This window comes from Cardiocondyla obscurior, linkage group LG10 (genome assembly GCF_019399895.1).
Source record: "Cardiocondyla obscurior isolate alpha-2009 linkage group LG10, Cobs3.1, whole genome shotgun sequence".
Lineage (NCBI taxonomy): Eukaryota > Metazoa > Arthropoda > Insecta > Hymenoptera > Formicidae > Cardiocondyla > Cardiocondyla obscurior.
In genome coordinates, this window is record NC_091873.1 from 7315172 (window position 1) to 7335921 (window position 20750).

At 41.6% G+C, this 20750-nt stretch overlaps 1 protein-coding gene and 1 long non-coding RNA gene across 2 annotated transcripts; one reads left to right on the forward strand and one right to left on the reverse strand.

Annotated features, from left to right (window-relative positions):
- Nucleotides 1-311: 311 nt before the first annotated feature.
- LOC139105986 (uncharacterized) lies at nt 312-1618 on the reverse strand. Its single transcript, XR_011546273.1, has 3 exons — nt 1328-1618; nt 1068-1192; nt 312-875 (listed from the first exon to the last, which is right to left on the reverse strand). It is a non-coding gene; the product is annotated as an uncharacterized lncRNA (long non-coding RNA).
- A 452-nt stretch (nt 1619-2070) lies between these two features.
- On the forward strand, nt 2071-19828 carry LOC139105958 (uncharacterized). Its single transcript, XM_070662331.1, has 7 exons — nt 2071-3929; nt 13511-14194; nt 16477-16648; nt 18082-18143; nt 18287-18419; nt 18585-18696; nt 18823-19828. Exons 1-7 carry the CDS (start codon nt 3722-3724, stop codon nt 18853-18855), a joined length of 1404 nt encoding a protein of 467 aa, XP_070518432.1. The 5' UTR covers nt 2071-3721; the 3' UTR covers nt 18856-19828.
- Nucleotides 19829-20750: the final 922 nt, after the last annotated feature.

Below are 20750 nucleotides of genomic sequence, written 5' to 3' on the forward strand. Positions count from 1 at the left end.
CTTTATAATCGATAACATTAACGTAAGAGCAGTAGCAATTAAAGGACGATAAAGATAACGATCAAATTATTGATCTATAAGCGTTAGAATTAAATTCAGTGACGCTACGTGAAGCAAACTTTTTAAACTTCATTATTCCATTTTAAATATTATTTAAGAATAAAATATAATAGATATAATTGCTTAGGATATCCAGGACAGTTTTCTTATTATCCATAATTATTTACGTTCATTATTAAAATCCCAAAAAAGGCATTACTTCTATTACTTTTTATTTATTGCAGAAGCAGACATTAAACTGCGTCGTCAAAATCCTGCGGAACGTCGCCGTCTGAATTTGTATATTTTAATTATTGTGACGATCGTCTGTTGCCTAATTGCAACGAAGGAACATTACTTTTCGTAAAATACACGTTATTAAAACAAAAAAATATATATTATCGTAACTGTCCATGCATATCTCTCAAGCGTCTTAACAATCGTAATAAATAATAAAACAGCGATATTAAGCTTCCATAACGATGTCCACTACGACAAAATGATCGATACGCATATTATTGATTCACTGTATAATACATATGTCGTATACCACATCGTTACTGCAGGTAATCATAAGTCGCTTGCTGAAAATTCCAAGCATCTAATCGATAGCACGCTACGCCATCGACATTTCAGAAGTTATGCGAAAGATTTGTATTTTTCATGACTCTCTCGTTCTCCGTAGCGTAATTTACGTAGCGAAAAAAATACGTTTGTTTCACCAAAGATTGCGTATAATTCCCTTTTCTTTCTTCGTAAATATGTAACGTATGCACGTGCTACAGCTGTATTTTGCTCGCATCCTGTTTCTAGTCTTCCGGCATTTGTTTAACAAACTGCAAAGCAAAAAAAAAAAAAATGCCATCAAGAATGATATATGATCGTTGTCCAAGGAAAGGATATCTTTTTCAATCTAGATTTATTAATCTAATTTTTTTGTTTAATTTTACGTCCACGCAGGACGTAACTTTAAAAACAGGAAAAGCCTTTCTAGAATTCTAGATAGATCAAATCATGTAATATATTACCTGTCAAGGAACATTACACAGGCGTTGGGAAAAGCAGGCCACGAGCATGACAATGAATGTATCACGTTAAGTGGAAAAGAGAAAAAGGAGTGCCTTCCTTCTTTTATTTCCTCGTTTATTGAGCACTAGAAAAAGGTTAACATTTTTATTATGTCTGCGACGTGCATTTTTCTATTTAGAATATATGTAAACGTATGTACACGTGCAGGCTAAAAATCAATCGTCAGTGATTGATAAGATCAACAATTTATTTTACCCACTATTCATATTTTTCCGTGCGTCTTCGTATTAATTAATAATGACGTATGCGTCCGCGCGTTGCAACTGTCATTATAACTCTTTATAATAGCGAAGTAAAACAAATGAAATGAATTTTTTACCTACAGACTTTTCAAGAAACGTCTTCGAGAGCTTAGCACAGTCCTCGTCAGATGTCATCGACGTGCGTAAAATAGGCGTTACGTATTTTTCGACAGGCCGACATTTGCAGTCCGTTCTTTGCGCCGATAAGCCGCTGTTGAAACAAAAGCGTCGAGATACCTCGCGAGACCGGCCGTGGCTCCTGAAAAGTAAGATCAAGTCTCAAAATATTCGAGAGGCTTAAAACGCGAACGCGTTGCGAAATATCTGTTAGAAATTTGTCGACTGAAATCAGCTGGCGCGTATTGTACCACGTAACCGCGTTTTACGATACCTATCGAGAGTTAATCGAATCGAGCGGAAGCGTTTCATTCACCTTTAGCGTTTACTTCAACGACTCTTCTTTTTTTTCTTCTACGTTAGATCGACGACGTTGGGAATCGTTTCCGTTGAAATCGGCCATTTGGCGGCCGATGGCGATTGAAATGCCGCCCGCGGGTCGACCTGCGCCATCCGCGGAGTGGACCGTCCGGTGGCGCCTCCTGACGAATCAAACGGAAATCGGGGATCACGTGCCAGCCAGGGAGCGTGGTAATTGTCAATGGACGATCGCTCGGCCAATCGCAGGCGCGCCGCGGGTGACCCGAGAACGTCGCCCGTTGGGTCGCGAACACTTGACTTGACAGTCGTCGCTCGGCTGTTCTTTCTGTAGTCGGTAATGGTTTCCTGCGTCTTCGTTAGTGTGGGGTACGCCTGTCGCGCGAACGCGTCTACAACGGCCCGCGGTGGCCCGCAAGAGGACGACGGCATTGGGATCGCTTGCTGTAACAGATAACCACGATGACACATTCGATCACACCGCCAACGACAACGAGCGTACCTGGGACAAGCATCGCAACGACAATCGCCACCGAAACGGTAACAGCTACCGCGTTACAGCAAGGTGCTCGTTTACCGCGATAGTGCGTCGCTGCCAACGGCGAAAGAGACAGAGAGAGAGCGAGAGAGAGAAAGAGAGAGTCTGCAACGCTCGGGTTGCCGTTCTCTATGCGGACGCGTCGCGTCGCGCGCTTTAAACAAGGCACACATACACGCCCGAGTTCCAGGAAGCGTGTGAACGAGGAGAGATCTCGTTGCCACGAGTGATACTCGCGAGAGCGAAAGAGAGAGAGAGAAAGAACGCGGCTGTCAAAGGGACCCGAGTCGAATCCGAATTGACATCTGTCGTGTCGGCGTAGCGTTGGAGAAAGCGAGAAAGAGAAAGAGGGACGGAGAAAGAAGAAACGAGAGGAAAAAAAAAAAAGAAGAAGAAAAAAAGAGGAACAGGATTACGCAGCGGAGGAAGCGAGCGCCATTCGGAAGTAAGAGTGTCAAAGCACTCGGGGGGCCAGTTTGCGATTTCTGTCGCGGCTCGCAAACCGTCGTACGTCGCGGCATCTGGAACGTGCGATGGGACGAGTGTGCGCGCGTGCCGTCGTCAACGTGCGTGAACGTGTGCGCGAAGTGGCCTGGTGTAGAGTGTGAAAGAGCCAGACGGCCGCCGCGGTGTCGCTTGGCGCGCGAGCGAGCGCTACTCGAGGCCTCGCACCGTCTCCGTTCAACCGGTCAAGTCTGCGTCTCTGCGGTTGTATCTCTCTCGCTTCAACCTCCGGTGACGCGAGCGCGACCGCTCGTTCCGCCTGTTCGCTAAGCGGAGGTTTTCACTAAGCGCGCGCGCGACACGCGTTACATTCCGCGTTCGTGTTTGTGGCCCCGGGAGAGAGAGAAAGAGAAAGAGAGCGAGGGAGAAGAAGCGAGAAGACGGCGAACGGACGCGACCGGCGATACCGTCCGTACCCGTGCCGCAGCGAAGCTCGGATCTCGAGGAAGTCCGCGGAGTGAAAAAGAAAGAGAAGAAAGAAGAGAGGAGAAGAAGAAAAGAAAAAAGAAAAAGAAACGAGATAATTCTCAGATAATGGAGAGACCTGCGTGAGCCGTGAGGACTGAGGTGATCGGTCGCGAATTTTTCCGTGTCTCGTATCTCCGCGGGGGGAAAGACGGAGGTGGAAAAGGTGGCGGAACGGAAAGAGAAGGAAGCGGAGACGGCGGCGTGAGAGGGAGAGAGAGAAAGACGGACAGATTAGGTTAGGCTGAACTCACGTTCTCACTCCCCCCCCCTTCCTCCCTCCCTCCCTCCCTCCTTCCCTTCTCCTCCACCTTCCATTCCTCCGCTGCGGCACCAGGGCGCTCTATCTCGCTTCGATGTGCACGCCCGTTTCCATCTGATTTGTGCACGCTCGAGAGACGAGGACGGCATGACAGAGAGGGAAGAGACGAGACCGAGGAAAGAGAGAATAGAGGATAGCGCGCGGCCGGAGGATCTGTGGAGAAACGGTAGAAAAATACAAATGCCGATCGCCGATGGAATTTCGGCCGCTGAATCGACGGCGGCGACGACGACGACGACGGTCCACCACGTACCCCTCGCCACCGGCATGTCACGTTTCGTCGATAGACTCTCAGGTTAGTGCAAAAGATTGTTATACCAGCTTATACATCTGCATTTACACGCGAGCGAGCGAGCGAGCAGAGCGAGCGCGCGCGCGTACCGCTTCGTGAATTTAGTCGGCGCGAAGTCGCATAGTTGTGTCGCCGACAGTTCGCACGAACGTTTTTTCCACTCTCGGGAGCCCTCCCCTTGCCCTCACCCTCTCCCCCAGACTAGACGAAACGGTCTTTCTTTCGCTCACTTCCACCGACGGAAGTGTCGTCTCGAAGAGTTTAAGGAATCTGTCTCCCCTCCCTCCCCCCTTGAAATTTTTATAACTTTCTATACGAGCGTCTCGCGAAAGATACTTGCCCTTCTCGCGTTAAATCGGGGGAGGGGGAGGGGGAAAAATTAGAGAGAAAAAAAGCGTATTTAATACGTTTATTACGAAAAACTTTAGTACAATCGAAGACGATCGTCGGAAAATGCATAGTAACGTTACGTCATTTATCACAAAAGTAAGGGGGAAAGAAACGTAAGATCGTGCTTAAGTTACCATTAAAAAAAAAAAATTATTTTTAACAATTTAACTCGCACTATAAATCACGTCAGGTGTTGCCAAAATCGAAAAATTTAATAAAATCGAACGGTTTGCGGTTTTTTTAATCGTCCATTTTTTTTAGCTGCCGTCAAGTTGGTAGCTTAAAAAAAGCGGAAGTTTAAAAAAAAAAAAAAGATACGCATATTTAGAAATTTAAAAGATATTGATACGAGCGATGAACTGCAATTTACCGCGCGGTAACTGTAAATGTATGTAGCGAGCAGACAGAATAAAAAAGACAAGACCGTAGACGACGACGCTGCGGAGTTTGTGCGAGACACACGGTGTTCTCATACGTCTAACGATCACTTTTTTTTTTTTCTTTTTCCTTTTACTTCCTTTACTTGGATTTTCACGGCATAAAACGTTATCGTTGCGTATTTTTACATGGCTCGATTTGAACGTAAAATACCGCGACGGTGACGGAACCAATTTTATTGTAAACACGTGAGAGTTAAAAAAAAAAAAAAAAAAAGAAAGATGAAAAATAGAAATATCAAAAATGCGAAATAAGTCCCGACTTAATTTCTTTCGATTAAATTATATTTTTTTATTTAAATTAAATCGTCTTAATGTAATGTCATAATTTTTTAACACGGAATTTCGACGATCTGTGAATAATATTAGTTTAACTTTTATTTTTTAAACAACGAGCGTTTTAAAAGATATAAAGAATTACAATACTTAACTGATGAGTGTAAAATTAATATTTAAAAGATATACATGCGTTTTATTCATAAATATTAAAACGTAAAACGCATACGTTATTTTTTATTACAATTTTTATTTTAAATAATCTAACGGTTAATTATCCTCGGTGAAACAGGAGAATCTTGAATATTTCATTTTTATATTATGTGCAAATAATAATGTAAAATTTCCGCAAAGATTCCCTGATAGAATATTATTTAATATCACATATCTACGGCATTATTCTAATAGTGACATAGCTCGATCTTTATTCATTTCGAGATATTGAATTTTAAAATAAAAATAAAAATTTTATTTCAACTTGAGGGAAAGAAGGGGAATAGTTCAGGAATATTGATAGCATCGAAAAAAATAAGAATTTTATTTTAATAATTACGGTTTGGATATATTTTAATTACTGGCTCGATTATGCAGATAAATAAATCAATAAAGATGCACATATACCCTTAAATCGATCTTTCCGAAGCATCGCGTGACCGGCCTTGATTTCATCAAGTTCTCGTTGCTCAAAGGCTGTTCTTTAGAGCTGCGCCTACGCGTTCATATGCATAACTCTCCTTCCCCCTCTTGCCCTTCCCAATGCAAAAGCTGTAACCTGCAAGTAATCGACAATCGAGAAATCGTTTCATCTGACGCAAGACGGTGACTATGTATTTTTCTATTCGAGGCTGTCTAGGGTCTAATGGTAATTGCGATTAAAATGGTATTTTTGAAAGTCGAAATACATTAATCAATGATACATTAATCATCACATAACGATCATAGGATTATTCGATATTATTCTCTTCTTTTCTTTCTTTTTTTTTTTTTTTTTTTTTTTCCTGTGAAATGTCGATTACATTCGAATGTGCAGAGTGAATAGAAAAATGCAGATACGATCCGATTACTTGATAAATCCGTTTTCGTCGGCCGGATTAATTGAGTAGTACCGTCGGATATAGATATTTGCTTCATAGCCGGCGCATAACGAGCTGCTTGATGTGTATGTGTAAAGACGCCAATAGGAAGGCGGATGGGCACACAGGAGGGTGCCGGTGCAGTTTGGGATAATATGACAAAGATCGGGAGGCACGAGAGACGATAGAGGGCGAGAGTATGGACAGACATAGAAAAGCCAGGTGTTTCGTGTGGCATAGGACGAGACCACCCCCTGCCTGCCTCTTTACTCCCTCCTTAAGGGGGCCGCCAACCGTTCCGGCTCGGGTCGGCTCGACTCATGTCTCCTTTTCTTCATCTATCCGTAAATTCCGCTAAGCGTTTCACGATATTTCATCTTATCGAAATTTTTATTTATTTCATCTTCCCATCCGCCGCTGCACGGAACATTATCGCGGCCAGTGCAAAATTTTTTTTGAACCGTCGGGAATTAATTAAAATTAAATATAATAACGATAGGAAAGAATTTTTATTAATAATTTCTGGTATTATATTATATCGTTTGTCTTATGTGAGTATGCATCGAGCGGAATGCTTCGGTTCTGAATAAATTTTATAGCATATTGAAATTAATTCTTTAATTTTTTATTTTATTTTTTTATTTTTTTTATTACTTTATCGCGTGAATTCTCCAGCACGGTTACACCATGGACTATGGTCCCCCATACTCAACTGCTAGAAAATTCCAACATTTCTCAGGCTTCCGTATCAGGGCACACCCACTATTTCGATTTTATTAGAATCGATATTTGGCACTAGTCCCGGTATTCATGAGGAATCATGCAAATAATCTTTTCAATGTGTGATTCCTGCTTTAAAAAGCAGTCTCGTTAAAGTTATTTATAATTGGAAATGTAATTTTAGACAGTTGTTTAATTGCGAAATATCTAATTTCTAATTCAAGTGTTCTTTCGTTACAAAATATTTGTTGATTAATACTTGAAATTTGACGCGAAGAATCACGATATTTTCGAAAAGACCGGGGACACCGTTCTCACATTCCCGCTCTCGGTTCGCAGAGAATCGAGTTCTTAGGGAGTTCTCTCTTTAATCTTTTTACCGTCCAATTATTTCAGGCTGATTGTACCGCAGTAATTTAGTAGCAGATATGCGCTTAACCGACCAAACCTTTCCATAAATATTTTTTTCATTCTCTCTCATTCAATGTAAATCTAACTTGATTTATCGGCAAGCTCTTTTTTTTTTTTTTTTTTTTTAATCAAATTTATTACGAATACATCTTTTTTTTGTCTAAAAAAAAATATCAGGGATATTTCGAGTCGCACTTGCATCGCTGATTTATAAGAAATATACGAAAGCTCGAAAAGCTGGATAGTTGAATTACTTTGCGTTTTATAATAATTATTTTATCGGCGTTAATTAAATTCGGTCCGCGTTGATTTCGGGGCCAAAACGAACCCGCTCGGCGAGCGAATGACGAGATATTGACATTTCTGAAAGCACAGGAATTCCGGCGTACAGCTTCGACGCGAAATTGGAAATTTGATTGCTTTATGAGACCAACGTAATTTGCATCGGTTTGTATTGTAAAAAATAGCTGAAATGGAAAGCACGTACAAGTTACCTAGATCGCACCGGAATATCTCTTACTTTCGCCCATAGGCACAGCTGGCTATCGTTATTTGTAGAGCAGACCAGCGGAGGCCTCCGTCCTCTCTCTCTCTCTCTCTCTCTCTCTCTCTCCACTTCCATTTATCAGTTTTCGTTCCTGCGATCCTTTTCTTTTCGGCTGAAACAATTACAGTCCACTTTGTGACGATTATCGAAATACTTAGAAAAGAATGTTTTTGCCAGTCGCAAAGTTATTATTAGCGCCACTTTGAAGTCGCCGCCGTGGAAGGTTCATTCAGTCAAATTTTAGTGATACAACTGTTAAGTATACATCGAAAAACACGTGGCCGTAACGTTAAAACAAAAATTATTATCGCGCTGGACAAACTGACGCTTCGATACGCTGATTTGGGTAGAAGTAAAATAATTCCTTTATAAAATTTAGCCACGTTCGGTTTTTCAAAGTGTAGCGCCGATAATAAATAAAGGTATGATTACACGGGTCGGAAATCGCGATGTGGTGTCGCAGAGCCGCGTTACACGTATATTTTGTAGCGCGTAAATGACAGGCTGGCGATCTACTGTCGCGCACGAGGACGGACATTTTAGGTAAACCGATCAATTTTTGTGACGAAAAAAATATAATCGAGAAGGTACACATGTTTTACCGCCGTACGGGCGCGGTATGCACGACAAAAAAGAAAGAAAAAAAAAAAGAGGAGAACCATAATCGCGCACAGGAGGAACCATCTGCGGCTTCGAAAAGCATGATGCGGACCATGTGCCGGCTGCCAACGATACTCAGCGTGTAGTCCGCCGCGTTAAGTCGACTGCTCCAAATCCGTCTTGTATTGTGCATTATAACGTATACGTTACATCGATGGAAAATAAAAAGTAAAATGAAGATAAAATTCATGACCCTTTAAGCGCGCGAGTAATTTTATTTCGGCCGCCCGCCGAAAGCCGATTGTAAGTCGATTCTATCGTTCGGTGGATTTTTTCCGTGGCTTTGTTCCGATTCGTTGATAATCTGTCGAATTAAAATTTTCGAGGCACTTGAAAAATGTTTTTAATTGTTTATTCCCGACAAGTTAACACGTGGAACACTCGTTAGGATTGAGTTAAAATTAGCCGAAGAATCTGATTTCTTTTTCTTTCTTTCTCCGGCTTTCTTTCTTCTTTTTTTCTTCTTCTTCTTCTTCTTCTCTTTTGTTGAATTGCGGAAAGGGCGGGAGGGACGCGAAGATGAATGCAATTGTAATTGGCAAGATTTGAAGTCTCATTGAGATTTATTTCCACGTACGCGCGAAACGTTGTTCGATTTATTGAATGGCGTGCTTCCAGCTTTCGGATTTAATACCGTATGCGGCAGGCAGGAACATTTGCGTGAGAATGTAGTGAAATCCGGAAGTAATTATCGCGCAGTAACCGACTTTGACGCAATCGCGCGAATGTGAGCGACGTGTGTCGCTCGTAGATTTTTTTTTTTTTTTTCCTTTTTCTTTTTCCCCCAACCTGTCTCGCTCGATAATTATTTTTTTCGTTATTTATCAATTTAATTAACCATCGAAATGCTTTCGCAAATAAAATCGCAGGTTTCGCTCGACGTGCATTTTGCGTACGCGTTCCACGATTTCGGTCGAAAATTGCAAACGATATCTCAAGCCACTCCAGCTAATCGATCCTTGATTGATCGACGCGACAGGACTGCAAAACTTTGCCATCGGTGATACCTACGTACGTGAAAGAAAGGGTGGAAGCGCGGGCGCGTGCCAGGGTCGGCCGGAGTATAATCGCCTCGCGATGCGAGCGTTGCGAAAAGCAGGTAATGGCGTTGAAGTGCATTCGGCAGCTGCTCGCCATGAATACCGACATGAATACCCGAGGTGGACGAGGTGGACATGTGCGATCCCGTCTTCTTTAGACACATGGCCCCGCCTATGAGTGCCCCCAAGCTCTATCGAGTGGAAAAGATACGTCCTGCTCTAGTCCAGTATTATATTATCGAGAGCGCGTTGCTTTTTTATCTATATCATCGATCGGCACGACCCTTCCACTCCTCTCGATACGCGTTTCGATTACTATCTTCCTTCGAGAGAAGAGAAAAGAGAGAGGGAGAGTTGACAAATCTCTCCGAGAGCGAAAGTATGACTTTGTTTAATATATTTTTTCATTTCCTTCCCCTAAGAATCTCGCTAAACTTTAATTGCGCCAAAATCACCCTCCGAAATCAGAAAGAGACTACGATCGATCGCAAGCAATTTTTTTCCGGTACGCAAACGATGATCGATCAAGATACGGATTAACGTAGCGTGAAAAGCGATAATAACCGAACGGCAATTACGGATCACTTCCGATCCGGCGATTTCTGACGATGGTATCGCCAAAAGCGCAGACCACCTGGCAGAAACCCCCAGTTTCGTTTTCAGCCTTGTACTTTTAATAAACGCGGCGCCTTGGGGAAACTTTGTCATCGTGCTCTGCAAATTTTTCTCGCGGAACTCGAGCTTTCGCGGTTTCCTCGCCGAGCACGAGCTCCACGAGGGTTTCACTGGCCGAGCCCAGTAAACAGGAACGTTCTTATTTCTCCGCCGACATATCTCTCCTCTTATAACTTATAAATTTCCGTGTTTGGACGAGTCGCAGCTGGGGTGTCGGACCGGTCTCGCTGCTATTCGGGACCCTTCTCTATCCGGAAAATTTCCGCTTCTCCCCCCTCCGTATACGTCTCTCTCTTTTTCTCTCATCTTTTCTTCCATCGGTAGCTGCAGCTTTCAAAAAGACACGTGACTCTAGGCACACCCAAGATTTCTCGCGCATACATACTGTCTTTAAGTATTTTGAGGATCGTTATCCGATTATGTTGCGATATAATGCAGTTCGGCGTCCTCAGTATTTTTTTCAGGTAGTTTTACACCGTGAATCGATTAAGAATCGAATAAAGTAAAATATAAGAAATAATTTAACGAAAGGCATATGTACTTAATACGTATATACATGCATAGTACGTATACACGCATCGATAATACTTGAAACATTTTGCTTGCTCGCGTAGTTTAATTTGTTATTAAATTTAGCTTCTTAGATTTTTTTTTTTTTTCCTCGTAACAAATATTTAAAAAGAAACGTAGGAAAATCCGTACGTTATCCGTGAACGTAATGATCCACCGTCGTTCGTGGCTGAAACGGCTGAGCGTGAGCGGACGTTACGCTGAAAAGCATGCAATTAGAAAATAACCTAAATTCAAGGCGATTCGCGATTCACGTTAAGAATTATTTCGCCAGTCGGTCGAAACGAGGAGAAACTTGAGCTCGAGAGGCGACACGGCCTGGCAGGGAAATGGCCAATTATTAGAAGGAACGTGGGTCGTACTTAAGTCACTACTGGTTAGGGCAGTGCGCTTTATCTTGGCCTCTTTTTCCCTGCCTATTGCCTATTTCCTTCGAATGGGCTTCGTAGAGGAAGGAAGAAAAAAGAAAAAAACGTAACGTTACGTGTATAAACGCGTCCTTTTCACCCGTTCCGTTCGACGTGAGAAATTGCTCCGCGTCACGGAGCCCAGCTTGCTCGAGATAACGAGATATCGCGGGTAAATGGTGCTCGCACGCCGGCCGCATTGCCGGATATCACTCGCGTATTAAATTCGCCTACGATGCACTTCGACGTCGGTACGCCTCCTCGAGTTGCCCCCCAAAACCCGCCCGATCGAACCTTCGAAGGAAAAACCGTGAAAAGCGACCGGGCCGCGACATCGAGTGCGAACGTACGTATTGACGTCATTACGCACCTTGACGCAGGATTTCGCCGCTCGTGCGTGTCATGAATAACGCATCGCGCACTCGCGCGCTCGCGCGTTACTTGGAAAATTATATTTCAATAGATTTTTTTTTTTTTTTTTTTTTTTTCTACCGGCGGTACAAAAGTACAAAACGGTGCCCGGATCTATTATTTACGCAGTCCGTATCGTCATCGTAAATTAAAGCCGCGGTGAATCACGGTGGAAACACGTGCGTGCGATAAGATTCCTCGAGAAAAGGTGCGTCTGCGGGGCCGCGCTTTAGATCCGATTGCTTGGACTTTCTACTTAATTGTAACTCACGGATAAGTTAACGAAATATATATATATATATATGCACGTATGTGCCTATACACCTTTTACGACCTTTTACGGGATAAAAGAAACAAATTAGATGCATTTGCTTATCGGTACGGGGCAATCGCCACGTGGTTATTGGAATAAGATAAATATATCGTTGCAGGAATCCATTAATGTATTACATTAATTTTTCTTTTCCTTTTAAATTTCAATTTTATCTGTGCGCGATATTAAAGAGTAATACGCGTGCATTTTATTTTATTGCTGATACGCAGCGCGATATTTATTATTCATTTAATTAATAGATCGCATTTTGTCCCGCTTTACGTACGCTAATAATTTAGAGAAATCCAAGAGCCAAAATTAGCCAACTTACTGTGCGTTATATTATTAATATTTATGTTCTGAATATTATTAGATTACGTTTGTGAATAATTTTATGAATTTTAGAACGTTACGATGCTGTTGCAACGTAATCGAACATGGTCACGAAGTAGTACAGCGTTAGATGATTGTGTTGGTTAATGTAGGTCGCCTCGTGTATAATTTTTTTTTTTTCTTTCTTTTTTTTTTACTGCATTTGCTGATGTCCTGCACGATATATATCTCTATCTTGCCGGTTTCACTCTGTTTGTGGAAAAAAATCACGAACAACAGCGTTCGCCACCAGCAGTCACAGCATTCTTTTTTCATAAGTTCGCCTCGGTATGCGTTTTGGCGTTTTGTCAGCAAGCTATTGAGAGAGTGGAGTGTTATAGAATTCACCTCTCATTATGCATTACAATTCGTAAAAGAAAAGGAATTTCTTTTGTACAAGAAGGCAAACTGCAAACTTCCAATCGGCACATTCTGCTTTATTATTATTTTTTTTTTCTTTTTTTTTTGTCGTTAATTCACGGGGGACCTATTTAGCTTTTTCACGTTATCGATAGTTTGGAGGAGACGATGGGAAACGATTGAGTAATGCTTAGTTTTTTTTTCTTTTTATTTTTTTTTCTTTGACAATTCGTTGTACATCGGAATTTGCTAAAATTGGTTTCATCTACAACTTGTTGCCAACGACTTCTTCAGATTGATTTGTTTTTAATGACCGTTAATTTAGTTTTATATAAGGTTCGATAATTAGACATTTAATTGGTTCGTTTCCTGATCTTTGGTCTATCTTGTTATTGTTGCGTATACATGTAAAGCGATATGATTATATTTATAATCAAAAAATGATTAATAAATGTACGTTTTTCTTTTCTTTTTTTTTTTTTTCTTAAGTTTGATAAAGTAATAAGTAACTTTTTATTAAACTGCATTTGTTCCAGCGGTATATAGATAACAGCGTTTGATAAAAACGTAAGATCGCTTTCATTTGCTCGCTTGCTCGATTACTTATAACCATTCACATTTTTCTGTTCGTGCGCCTTACATTTTTTATATTTTTTTTTTTCGCGAAAAGAGCTCATATGAAACGGTTAAAAACGACCGCGAGTGATTGAATCGAAAAAGAGCGTACTTTATGTATTGAAAAGCGAATCCAACAGTCCTCCCGCGGGCCAACCGCTCAACAGCCGTCCCATCCTGCTTGTCATCGGGCCTGGTGGGCCTGGTGGGCCCGGTGGGGCCTGGTAGGGTTCGCTAGATCCCGAAAGTTTTCACCCGAGATAAAACACATTATAAACGGCCGCCCGGGACGGGTATCTGGTTTCAGGGAAGCGGCGGCACGTGCGCCGGAGTTCGGGCCCAGGTGGTGCTGCACGCCCCGCCGAGGAAACGCAAGAGGAAGAGGTCACCCGTAGAGGATGCCGCGAGACGAGCGGGATGTCAATCGAGGAGATTAGCTCGTCGGTGGTGAGGAACGACAACGACGTCGCTAGCCACTGTCACCCGTCGCCTTACCTCTGCCCTCTTCGTTATCGTAGTCATCGTTACTCGCTGTCGCGCAAACGATACCATCATCGAAGGGACGTCGGCGACGGTGCCGGCGACGGCGATGGAAATAACAGCGATGACGATAGCGACGACGATAAGAGAGATAAGAGCGAGAAAAACGACGAGCACGACGACGAAGACGAAGACGGCGACGGCGACGGCGACGGCGACGACGACGGCGATGTAAAGGAAGACGTGGACGACGAGATGTCTCTCGAGCGCCTTCATCCTCGTCTGGATCGGCTCTGCGATCGGCGGACTCGCGGAAGCGGCGACGTCGACGCCGAAGTCGAGGTCCATCGAACCGAAGCGACGACCGTTCATCCTCTCGCACGGACCTCGCCTATCGCGACCACCACCTTTGTTAACCCCTCTGTCGTCACTGCCATGGCGAGAGGATGCAAAATTCCGCCTTACCTCACGACCATACTACTACTTTCCTACACTCTCTTCGGTATAGCAGGTTGGTATCGGCATGCATTCCACGTTACTTATACTCGTACGTCTTATCGTACCGTGGCACGGGGTTTTTAGGCGCAATGCGGCTTACAATTAGAGGAATAAATTACATTTTAACAGAATATCTTCGAATTGGATTTATATTCCTTATTTGCATTTTACAAGCCGCGGTATAATTTGGCGGCCGCCTGTACTATCGGGAACAAGAGAAGAAAAAGAAACGCCCATGGAAATAACGTGTACTTAAAGAGGATAAATTATCGTTTCGCATTGCACGGTGAATCAGTCGCCCGTGTTACGTTCTTCGCCACTTGTTACGCTCATTGCGCCACAATCTTACAATCTGTCGTTTTCCTCTCCTTTTTCTCTCTCTTCCTCTGAGGGTTTTTTTTTTTCCTTTTTACTTCTTCTTTTTTTTTTTCGTGTGGACAAGACGGACAAAAGTGCTGTCGTACAAAATATTTCCGTGCCGAGCGATGCCTTCGCCCTCGCGACAAAGCGCTCATTTTATGCGCGACTTATGCCAGACGATATATGAGCAAATGTGTGTAATGTAATAGTACTCGCGCGTCACGTTGCACCTGGTCCCGACGTAAAACCGTCGAGATAATCGACGCGGAGTATCGTTATCCGTTTCCCTGTTCCTCACGCCTCTTATATCGCGCTGCAATTACAAAGGTGTTCTACCAACTTTAGCGTATGCCTGTCAAACACGATTATCTTTTATCGCACACATTTGTGAAACTTTGCGTCTCTATCTCTCGATATACCATAAAGACTGAAGCAACTCGTACAGCCGACAAATCTAAATCGCCAACCGAACAATAACGATCTAACGCGACACTTTTAATCATAAAACTCGACGCTCTCTTACGGTATACGGAACGTTATCCTGCGAATTAAGTCAAAGTGATGAGATAAAAATGATGAGAATGGGAACGAACGAAATAGAGAAAAAGAGATAAAGAGGACAGTAAAATACCGCGCGATTTTCTTATAAAGAAAAGATAAAACGCCGCGCCTATTCGATAAACCGAAACGTACGGAGCGTGAAGCCTCGTTCGGGGTGTAGAAAACGGCAGATTGTAAAATTACAACAGGTGACGGACAGCAGCCACGCGCGGGACAGATGCAACCGCCTTAGCTGTACTTTGCAGCTTTGTGTACAGTCTCGCGCTTGCGAGATGCACGCGCTCTCATCCCCTTCCGACCTCCCTCGCTTCGGCACACCTCACCTCACCTCATCTCGCCTCACCTCGCCGTACTTCACCCCTCCTCGCCTCGCCTCGCCTCGCCTCGCCTCGCCTCACCTCACCTCACCTCATTTCATCTCGCCTCTCCTCGCCTCGCTTCTCCTCACCTCGCCACGCCTCACCTCACCTCACCTTGCCTCATCTCACCTCACCTCACCTCACCTCATCTCGCCTCGCCTCGCCTCGCCTCGCCTCGCCTCGCCTCGCCTCGCTTCGCCTCGCCTTGCCTCGCCTCACCTCCCCCTCATCTCTTCCTCATCCCACTTTCCTTTTCTCTTCTCCCTCATCCTCTTTCTCTTCCTTCCCTCTGTTCCCTCTTACCTTATTTTATTTTATCTCATTTCGTATCATCTTATCTCTCATTTCACTTCCATCTGATCTCGTCTCATTCTTGGCTCATCTCATTTCGTCTTACTTTATTCCGCTTATTTCTTCCTTCCTCGCGTCGTCTCGCCTCTCGCGTCTTCTTTTCTCACTTCGTCTCGCCGTGTCTTTTCGTTAAGGGTGGTCACCGCCGGTAACGGTGCCGCGTTATAGATATTTGGGAAAAAAAAAGGAGAAAAAAAAAGGGAAGGTGTGAATAGAGCAAAGCAGAAGCACAATTCAATCTATTGTGTTGAATGAACCTGGAAAACCCGACAAAATTCCCGGAGCACCTTCACAGTAGTTTAGCCGGTCATTCACTCTCTTTCTTTCTTTCATTCTTTTTTTTTTTTTTTTTTCTTCGTGTCGGTAATGAGACCAAACGATGCCAGTCGTTGACACCTTCGGTGTAATTAATTATCTATCCATATAGATATTCCATAATGCAAAATGAAAATTTATATACTCCGTAACGTCAGTATTAATGCACGCGAATATAATTCCTGAATCGAACATCGTCACCCTGAACTTGAAATTGTCGCGCTTTAAATGTTCTTTGGTCAAACTTTTCTGGGGCATGTGCGAACGAAATTTTATATGTGTATAGCGATTATTTATATAATTATTTAATCTATAAAATGACTAATAAATCCTTGTCTTTTGTCGATAGAGGCCTGTTCGTCGCGTTCAACACCAAAACCGAGACCGCCCACACCGACGGATCGGCCGAACATCACATTCCACATGTACAAGTGTCCACCAGATTATGCAGAGTGGTATTGCTTGAACGGCGCCACGTGTTTTACCGTGAAAATTGTCGACTCCCTTCTGTATAACTGCCTGTAAGTACGACTTGGGCCTGCATTCCTCTCTCGAAACTATGCGCCGCACCAATAACTTCAGGCCGGCGATAAATCACGTGGAATTTCCATCCGCGGATTTTTCTGCAGCGAAAAAAAAAAACAGAGAAAAATTCCGCAGAACCATGGCGTGACAGTTGAAAATCTTTGAAAGTGCCTTGACATTTATGCGAGAACGCGTACGGGACGAGTATTGTAACCCCGGTCTTCATCGGGCGCCTCACTGTGCGGACGCGATCACGGACAATCGCGGCGGCTCTGAGCAAAAGAGCCATCGAGGAAAAGACGGCACTACTCGCGTTTAGCTGTTAATCTGTGACTGCTCGACCTCGGCACGTACACTGAAATTCCTGTCACTTCATGTTCAGCAGACGTTTTTCTCAGATGCTACTAACAAGTTTTCGACTTGATCTATACTATATTGCCTATTTCTGCCTCTTTTCTCTTTTTTTTTCAGTTTTTTTCATTTTATTTATATGGATTTTTTTTTCAACTACAGCTACTATAGTCGATAGTGATTCATTGCTTCATTTACAAGAAAACTGCCTGAGCAGCGAAAGCGGAGGTGAATTTAAATATCCACGGGAAGGGAAAAAAAAAAAAAAAAGTTTATCGAGTAATCGAATTAACATCGGAATAGCATCGCGAGGAGTGCGGAGCACATCGTGTTCGCTCAACCTTACTATTTCCCACGATGTTTGCTTTGTCGACCGCGATCTACCGCTTAAGGCTTAAATCGGAATCGCCTCTCATCCATCTCGCGTTCGTCATGTCTGGCGTAGAATAAATCTGGTAGCTGTATTTTCTTGTGAAAGCTTTTAAATATCTCATAGTAAACTTGATCAAACGTAATCGTTTCATCGGAGACAATAGCCGAACGAAATTGCGAATATATCGTTGCGGTCCATATTAATTTTACAGATAAAATTTTTCTTCAACTTTTTTCTGCGCTATTATATCTGTGCTAGGTCTGGTTTCATGTTACTGAGAAGGACAAACCATAAGGGCGGTGCTCGTAGTCTGTTCTCATATTCCCAAAATCATTCCAAGTTTGGTAAATGGGCGGTCTTAAGATTCCATCTAGCCAATGGAATAACCGTGGAGTTATGGAATTACACGACTGTTAAGATAGTTGGCTTGGGTGGGTGTTCGCCATTTAAGAGTTATTCTTCCCTTTTAAAAAATGGTATCGCTTAGAATTAAATAAAGATTGTCAAAAGTGCTTATTATTAAGCTCGAGTAAACGTTTAATACTAATTTAATATTTTTAATACATTTATTTCATCACCGACGAGACAGGCAGGGCTTATAAAATATACTTTGTACTTTGCTATTATTTGAATGACGAAAGAAATAGACGTAAGTCTCAAACTATTCGCGTTACGAATTAATAAAGCTATGAATTTTTTTCGCAGATGCGCCAATGGATATATCGGGCAAAGATGCGAATTCAAAGATTTGGATGGTTCCTATTTACGTAAGTAGAATTTGTTTTGCTTAAAAAATAGTTTTTGGACAATATTAACATTTTATTAAGTGCATTATTGTGTTTCTGAAACATAATTTAATGAAAGAAAAAAATGATAAAAATCTCATTTCCCTTTTTTTTCTTTTTAACAGCCTCGCGGCAACGAGTAATGTTGGAGACAGCCAGCATCGCCGGTGGTGCCACGATAGCAGTGTTCCTCGTCGTTATTATTTGTATAACAGCTTACATTCATTGTAAGCGAAAACAAAAGGAATTACGGTCGAGGTAATTGATTGATTACTATTTGCCATTGTCATTATTTTATTTGCAACCAGAAAGATGGTTGCAGCTTTTTGATTACCTTGAAGAGAGATTCGCGACCTTATCGATACAGATTCTTTACTCACAGCAAATATTACATTCGATTTTGTTTTTTCCTTCTCGTTGCAGCAATAACTGCGTCGACACGGTGGATGGTCCTGGCCGAGATCCGGAGCTGAGGCCATTTAGTAACCGCAGCCGCTCTCTTATGGTCTTCATGGCCAAGAATACTAACAGCTCGGTAAGATAAAGCTTTATCGAGATCCTAGCGATCTATTAACGTCGCGCAGATACGAAATGCAGTTTTCGACCTTACGTAAGAATCACAGTAATGCTTACATCGTCCGAATAATGTATCTTCTCTTAGGCGACGATAGAGCAAACGAGAATGCCCAACTGAAATAATTGTCCAGAAACGGAGTCGATGAGGATGGCATCTATCAATGAAAACAAACACTCGAGCCAATAGCGAACTATGTGACGCGTCGTCTATATACAACGTTTTGCTGCGACGATTCGTTACATTATCAGCGACGTACGCAAGGCATATGAATGATCGTCGAGTCAACTACACGATTAACTGAAAGTAGTTTGAGATATCTCGAGACAGCGGCCTTTAGTATCCTTTATTAGTGAACTTGTTGGGAATATATCAACTGTGTTTAATACAGTTTGAGTCAAGTGATGGGTCATTTAACGCTGAAAAGAAAAAATAAAAAATCAAAGCACGTTAATAATTTTTCTGAGTTGATGACATATACCGACACGACAATCGGCTCTCTTCGATTATGTCATTATGTCGAGACATTCCCGTATTGTCGTACTCTTGTCCTCCGTTTAATCGAAGGTATGTTTAATGATCATAATTTCCTTCTAGAAACTAACATCCCGAGTAAACGAGATTCACGAAGAATAAATCTTTCGTCTAAACATTTAAAAACGAAAAAAGATTTTGCACGAATAATATAACGTTCAAAGACGAAACATTTTCGTAAATTCTTCTGTGAAGGTGACAGGTTCACGACCACTGAATGCTGTTTTTATGCAAGTGTTTGTATAATATCGCGTCTTATCGTCATCACTCATTTATTAACGAAGAGAAAGAGGAAAAAAAAAAAAAACGCATTTGTAAAAGTAGTGCCTTTCTACTCTCGTTTATAAGAAAACAAATAGTTGTGGTACACCTAATCACGAAAGATCAAATAGAAGAGAGAAACAAAGAAAACCGAAATGCATATTTTTATAATTATATAATTCGTTATAAAAACATACTTGATGAGATAACAGAAAACATACGGAAAACATTGAACGATAACTCAATAGTAGTTTGTATATTTGTAGATACTCTAGTAAAAAAAAAAAAAAAAAAAAAAGGGGAAAGCTTCCAAACATTTTATTTTCTTCATCTTTTTTCATATCAATCATCCACCCCTCGCTCGTCGCTTTGAGACACATTTAATTAGAGAAACGATTATAACAAACAGTTTTCTCTTCAAGCTATAGACTTCTGCTTACGATAGAGAAAATAGAGAGAGAGAGAGAAAAATCTTAAAATAAGAAACGACAGCGTGGCCTAAACATTTATAAAAGCGAATACAAATGGTATTTTTATTATTTATAAATAGTCCTCATTAACAGAATGTATTCTAATTTAATTTCGCATATTTTATATTGTACGTGGTTCCTAATTTATTATTACTATATATATATATAATATATATATATATATATATATATATACATATAATAATAATGATATGTATACTATTATTATTATTAATTAATGTAATTATGACTATTTGTTTACTATTAGAAATTATTCTTTTATTATTTCAATAAAATTATTTAATAAGGACCTGTTTGTGAAAAAGAATGTATGAAATACACAGTATTGAAATGAGTGTTGAGAATAGAATGTGTGATTGTGTGCATTGTGTCACATCCCAATCCAGAATATGTTTTTGAAGCGAAAACCATCGGATGACATGAGAGGAAAAAATAAAAAAAAATAACACATGCTTCTGATTTTGTACGTTTGATGCTTCTTTTAAAGACGTTTGTCGATCGAAATGTTCACTGTACATATTATTACTTTGGAGTTTGGTATCTATACATGTACAAGTAAATATCAAAATTACTAACTGTTTCATATTTCGCAGGCGTTATGTTTCTTTTTACTTCGAAGCCAAGTAATAATACAGGGACATGTGATATAAAAAAAAATTACATATTAATTATTAAATTCTGATACAGTATAGATTTGCCAGCCGCTTATGATTGCTTTGTCTCTGGATA